We start from the raw sequence: 6,547 nt of genomic DNA, 5'->3' as shown, positions 1-6,547 counted from the left end.
AAATTGAAAATTCAAACAAGTTAATTTAGTGAATTTCGTCTTATATAATATTTATTTTGTAATATCTTATAAAATTACGAAGTTATGTTTCTTTATGCAAATTTTTAGTTCATTTTTACTAAACATAATTACTAGTATGTATCAAAGTCTTTATAATTACTAGCAGTTATAAAGACTTAATAAATTCAATCTCTTCTAAATATATTGGGTCATCTAAAAAGTATCCGCGGTTTTTTGTCACTAGATATATGACCATCAACACCATCTAGTGATAAAAAACCGCAGATACTTTTTAAATGACCCAATAGTTTACATAAATAATATATTACATACGTACTTAATTATTATTATGCACACATTTATTTACAATAAAATTAATTACAATATTAACGGGTTACATAATTTGGACGGATACAAAATTTTATAAAAAAAATTTAATTTCAGGATAGCTGAAAAATCAATAAAATTTGAAATTAATTTGATTTATTTTCATATTTGATAATTGAAACGGGATGCTAATAGGGGAGACCGAGATCAAAAATAACACGAGTAAGCTGTAACACTTATATCAAAAACGTTATAAACTTAAAAAAATATAAAAGCGTGAGGGAAGGATAGAAGTTTATAATATTTTTATTACAAACTTCTATCTCTTCCTTACACTTGCATATTTTGTTTATAACATTTTTTTATATAAGTGTTACAACTTACTGTTACTGTGTTACTTTTAACCCCATACAATCTAATTAAATAAAATTTAAAATTAATTTAAAATTTTATTCGATATTTAATCCCTTCTTTCTAATTATCAAGTATGCATACATACGATGTGTTTATTTCTACCTGTTTATTACACTTATCGTCCTACCTATCCATACTTATTGTCCTACCTACCCGCATTTTTATTTATTTGTGCTTATTTAGGTATGCCTATCTCCACCTGTGTATTCCTACCTACATTACCTACTTCATAAGTATGCAATAACTTCAAATATATGTAATACGTTAGTGGCTGTATTCATCAGAAAAAGTATCTTTTCAATTGTTGTAAAAAATTCTTTTATTGGTTTTTGCTTTGGTTCCTTATGGATTTAAATGTATAAACCAATCATATTGAAGAATTTTACAACAGTTGCAAAGTTGCTTTCTCTGCTGAATGCAGCTAACGCCTAACCATTTCCTATTGCATGCTGATAAATTCAACAGGATGACCTAATCGCGATCATAATAATAATAAATAAGTAATAAACAGTAATTATTAAAACAGGCTTTCAATCTTTAAAATACAAAAACATTAACAAATATATAAAACGCAAGTTTTGTAGATAAAAAAAATCTACAAAACTTGTGTTTGATTATCCGCGCTGACTCTCGTTAGTCCTATTATTTATTGATTATTTTTATATTTTAAATAAGAAACATTTCAAAAAAATATAAGAACTCACAATTTGCGAGCAAATTACCCTCCCGAATAACAAGTTTATCTTTATACATTCAGAAAAAAAATTTGTTCAAATAACTACACACATGTAATTGTTTGCAAATTTGGTTAATTCAACAAATTTTATTTAATTGAATTTAACTGTAGTCAGCTAAATATTGAACAGTTCATTAAGCAGATTACGGTTAAATTCGATTAAATAAAATAATAAAATCTGCAAATAATTAAATGTGTTTAGTTCATTAAACAATTTTTTTTTCAGTGTACATATTTTAAAAACTTAAATTAGTGTTACACATTGTTCGAGAGCGAGTTAGAGCGAGAGCGCTCAAACAAGGTGAAAATTACAAAAGTGAGCAAATTTACTAGGTGTTGACCAATAAAATTATCAGTATTCTAGTAAATTCGCTCACCTTTGTAATTTTCACCTCGTTTCAAGATACAGAATCGATCCCTAAGAGGATAGATCCCTTGATAGATCCGAGTTTTGGAATGTATCCTTGGTTGAATAAATTTACTACTGCGCATCCTTGAAATGATTGGTCTGATATTTCATGTGTCGACAAGGGTTTTCAAACCTGTTGATTGGCTGCGGAACAGAGAGATTCTTGAATTTCTGCAGCCAATCAACAGGTTTGAAAAATCTTATCGACCGACACATGAAATACCGGCTTATCAATTACCATGTTTATTTCATCACGTGATATCCGGTAAAATCCTCTTTCGTTTCCTTTCCGGTAAAGTTGCGAACTTAGGTGTTTGTTCTCTCTTGTAGGGCTAAGGTCTCGACGACTTACACCAATTTTAAGTTCCATCCACTTCTCAGTAATTAAATCTAAACAAAGAAAATGACGACCGAGGCCGAGCTTGCGTGCGTTTATTCTGCGTTGATACTCGTTGACGATGATATCGCCGTAACTGTAAGTATAAATTATATCGTCACGCGGATTTATCATCTTTACGTTATTTTTATACCATTTTATCATTTTTTATGTTCTGTTACCGGTGTATTCCATTAGCGTTTTTATGTTTGTTTATTAAATAATTTTATCATCTGTATTATGTCTCCTTTTAACAGAATTGTTTCAATTTATTGTGTCTACTAACCTCTCTGTTTACTGAATTCTACACATGTTCGTTTATATTAAAAATATCGATAAAATTAAAGCTCAAGGCTGCGTAAAGTTCGGATTCTTATGTACTTTAAGCACATATTCTATTTTTATCGTTTATTAGATATAAAACAGAGAGAGAGAAAACCGCTGAAAGCATCAAAATTAAACCCAATTCAAATTCAATCTTAAATTTTGATGATTAGTGTTTTTATACTAATTTTCGAAATAAAGTATTATATATTTCAAATCTCTTTTTTTTACCTTCATTCATAAAATGTGAAAATTGATTGATCTAGAAAATGAAAAATAAATGTAATTTATCATCAGTCTGTTGTTTCTTGAATTATCATATTTCAATTCCACAGGGCGAAAAAATACAAACAATTTTAAAAGCAGCTAATGTAAATGTAGAATCTTATTGGCCTGGACTTTTCGCTAAAGCTTTAGAAGGCATAAGTGTTAAGGAATTGATTACCAATATCGGATCTGGTGTCGGAGCCGCACCTGTAGGAGCAGGTAATATATATATATACTTTTCTATCGGGAATAATTAAGTTGCAAATCCTTTTTTAACCAATACAAATGCAAATGTTTATGTGAGTTTCTGCAGTTAGTGTGTAAATTGTATATTCATAAAGTTATTAAATAAATACAATTTCCAAGCAGTTAAGATGTATTTGATAGACAAATTTATATGTGAAATACATGTTTTGATTTTGAATTTGAGTTCTTTTCAGTGCAATAATTTTTCTTTTAATTTGCTTTATTTCCACCAATCTTTGCAAAATTCTTGCTCAATTGTTACAAGCCCCAACATGTCTATTGCTTGGATATCATTAGAATCACAGAAATTCAAATTGCTATTAATAAAGAAAATGTTAAAATAAAAAAAAACGTGAGATTATATCTTGATATCAATAAAGCTTTATGTCAATAAGTAACCGCAGATATTAAAAATAGATTTGGAAGAATTTTATGCTTAAATAAGTTTTGGAAGACTTACAAATTTTAATCTCTTCATCCATCGATCTAGTTTTAAATTGCTAGCTCGGTCAGCAAAAGAGGTCAAAGAAAACTGATGACGAACTTTCTGATTTTATCAATAAAGATGGAATCTTGAAGTTTTGTTAACAACATAAAAAATATAAAAAAATTGTAATGTTTATTAGAATATTGTATATAATATTATGCAATATAAATTTTTATTTTTTTAAATGATTTATTCAGGCAAGTAAAATCTTAGTAATTATTATTTCTGTATGAAAAATATTTTTATTTTGTTCTTTTAAAGTTCCAGCTGCAGCGGCGCCCGTGAGCACTGAAGCTGCTCCAGCTAAAGAAGAAAAGAAGAAAGAAGAACCAGAAGAAGAATCAGACGATGATATGGGCTTTGGTAATTTATCAAATTTATATTAATTTTATATTATTTAAATCTTAAGAAAGTAATTAAACATTCCCAATTTATTATCAGTTTTATTTTGAATAAAGCTTAAAAATTTAGAAAACACTCAATTGACACTAAAATAGAATAATGATAATAGGATACTGAAAAATATCGTTAAAAGTTTTCTAAATTTGTTTTATTACTTTTAATAGAAGTTTTTGCCGGTATTTTCCGCCAAAATCTGTAAATATTGATTTTTACTACCATAGACTTTATTTTAAAAAAATAAATAAAAAAAAAGAAATTTTGCTAAACCCTGAAAGAAAATTATAACAAATATTCAGTGATTAATATAGCATGTATTAGCTACAGAGTATACATGATGACAATATTTAAAAAATGAGAATACAGTAAAAATTAATCATCCTATTCGATGGATATAACTAGTTCTATTTTAATCGCAATCTATTATTTAATTACAGGTCTATTCGACTAGGATCAAGGATCGCGTTGGTCCATCCTTTCCTTTTACGTTTCCTTTTATGTATAATTACATTGTACATATAATATAAATAATGAAACATTTTTGATAAAAAAAAATGTACACTTTTTTCCCAACCATAGAAAAGCGATCACGAATAATAAAAGTTAGTTCTACTTTTCTTTCTTTTATTTGTATATGCATGTATGAAGTAGTCAATGAAACATGCATAAAACATGTTTGATGTTCTCTATATAGGATGAAAATATATTTCGTGATTCTGTTCTTCATGTATGTATATGTACACACGCATGCATGCGTACATACATATACACAGGATACACTTTAATCTCAATCAGGCAAATATTTTGAAAATATGCAATTTTATCAAAAATGGTTTTTGGAATGTTCTTTGATTGCATATTTTCGAAATATTTTATTACATAGGGTGTAACAAAGCAATTATATAATATCAGGCTAATTTTAAAAAAAAACGTGCCTTGAAAAATGTTTCATACAAAAATTATAGAATTTTAAGTAGCGCACATTACATAATGATATTAGTGTAATCTTGAATAGCGTTAAAAGATAACAAGATAAAAACTACTTTGTAATGTTACTTTGAATATTTAAACGGAAGTTCCTAATTTTATTATGTATTTTTATAGCTGACCTTAAGAGCTTTTCAAGGCACTATAATAAAAATTTTCATAAAGTGTTTTTGTTGAGAAGGGATCGCGACGCAGGGAAGACTCGAACTGTTATTGTTTTTATTATGCATACAAAAGATGAACATCCCGGTGGTAGAAGCGCCATCTGTGGTCAGCGATAGCGTATCGTTAAAACGATTTCTCAATACTTCCCCTCGATACGCGATCGAACTAAAGGAGAACTATTACTCATGCTTCTCCGAGACCAATCAAACTCCGGCACTTATCGTGCTTAGGTCTCGATAATCCTTTCGTTAGGACGTCTGCAGCCATTTCTTCCGTTGAGACGTGACGCAGCTGAAAGGATCCGTTATTTATAGCTTCACGAACAAAATGGTGTCATATGTCGATATGCTTTGTCCTAGCGTGGAAGACCGGATTCTCGGCTAGTTTCAGCGCTCCTTGATTGTCACTGAAAACGATGACCTCTGGGGTGTCCTCTGAATTGAGAAATTTCAGCAGTCCTTTTAGATGAATGGCTTCTTTAGAGGCTTCGGTGAGAGCCATATATTCGGCTTCTGTCGAAGATAAAGCCACTGTCCTTTGCTTCCTCGACTCCCAGGATACAGCACCTCCGTTGTACATGAATATATATCCGGTGTACGACCGTCTGTCTGTGAGGCAGTTTCCCCAGTCAGAATCTGAGAAACCGATGATTGAGTTTTCGCCACATCCGTAGGTAATCCCGATGTCCGGTGTCCCTCTCAAGTAACGTAAAACACGTTTTGCAGCGGTCCAGTGTTCTTGTCTGTAGTTGGTTAGGAACTGACTCAGGAAACTCACGGCATGTGCAATATCGGGCCTCGTTGCAGTGGCCAAATACATCAAAGCACCCACCAGTTCACGGTAGGGCAACTCGGCATATTTCTTCTCCATGGCGCCCTCAGGGTGAGTCAGTTTAACTCCAATGTCCATAGGCGTTGACACAGATTTCGAGTCGGCCATCCCGAATTTTTTTAGGATGTCTAAGATGTAACCTTTTTGGCGAATCGATATACCTCCGTTGTCTCGATTGAACTCCAGTCCTATGCAGTATCTCACCTTGATCCTTGATGTCGAACTTCTGAGCCAAAAATTGTTTGAAGTTACGGATCTCCTTGATGCTGTCGGAGACGATCATGATGTCGTCGACATATACGGCAATTAAAAGTATGATTCCTCCTCGATTTACTCGGAATATACAAGGATCGGCGTCAGCAGGAATGCCTCCGTATTCCTTGATGGCTTTACTAATTTTATTGTTCCAGCTTCGTGCAGCTTGGCGCAGTCCGTAAAGGGATTTTTTTAGGCGGCATACCATGTCGCCAGTCCTGATCTGGTCTAGCATCTTCTTGACCTTATCTTTGATTCTTCTTGATGTCATGTCAGATTGAACCACTTGCTGCATGATTTCTTCAAGAAATTCCGGTAGCTCCA

At 31.4% G+C, this 6,547-nt stretch overlaps 1 protein-coding gene across 1 annotated transcript; it reads left to right on the top strand.

Annotated features, from left to right (window-relative positions):
• The first annotated feature begins 2,145 nt into the window (after positions 1 to 2,145).
• On the top strand, positions 2,146 to 4,599 carry LOC105146596 (large ribosomal subunit protein P1). The gene is made up of 4 exons (XM_011056962.2): positions 2,146 to 2,361; positions 2,922 to 3,072; positions 3,848 to 3,949; positions 4,423 to 4,599. Exons 1-4 carry the CDS (start codon positions 2,290 to 2,292, stop codon positions 4,434 to 4,436), a joined length of 339 nt encoding a protein of 112 aa, XP_011055264.1. The 5' UTR covers positions 2,146 to 2,289; the 3' UTR covers positions 4,437 to 4,599.
• Positions 4,600 to 6,547: the final 1,948 nt, after the last annotated feature.

This window comes from Acromyrmex echinatior, chromosome 1 (assembly GCF_024713525.1).
Source record: "Acromyrmex echinatior isolate Ae372 chromosome 1, ASM2471352v2, whole genome shotgun sequence".
Classification (NCBI taxonomy): Eukaryota; Metazoa; Arthropoda; class Insecta; order Hymenoptera; family Formicidae; genus Acromyrmex; species Acromyrmex echinatior.
This window is presented reverse-complemented; position numbering and strand designations above follow the sequence as displayed.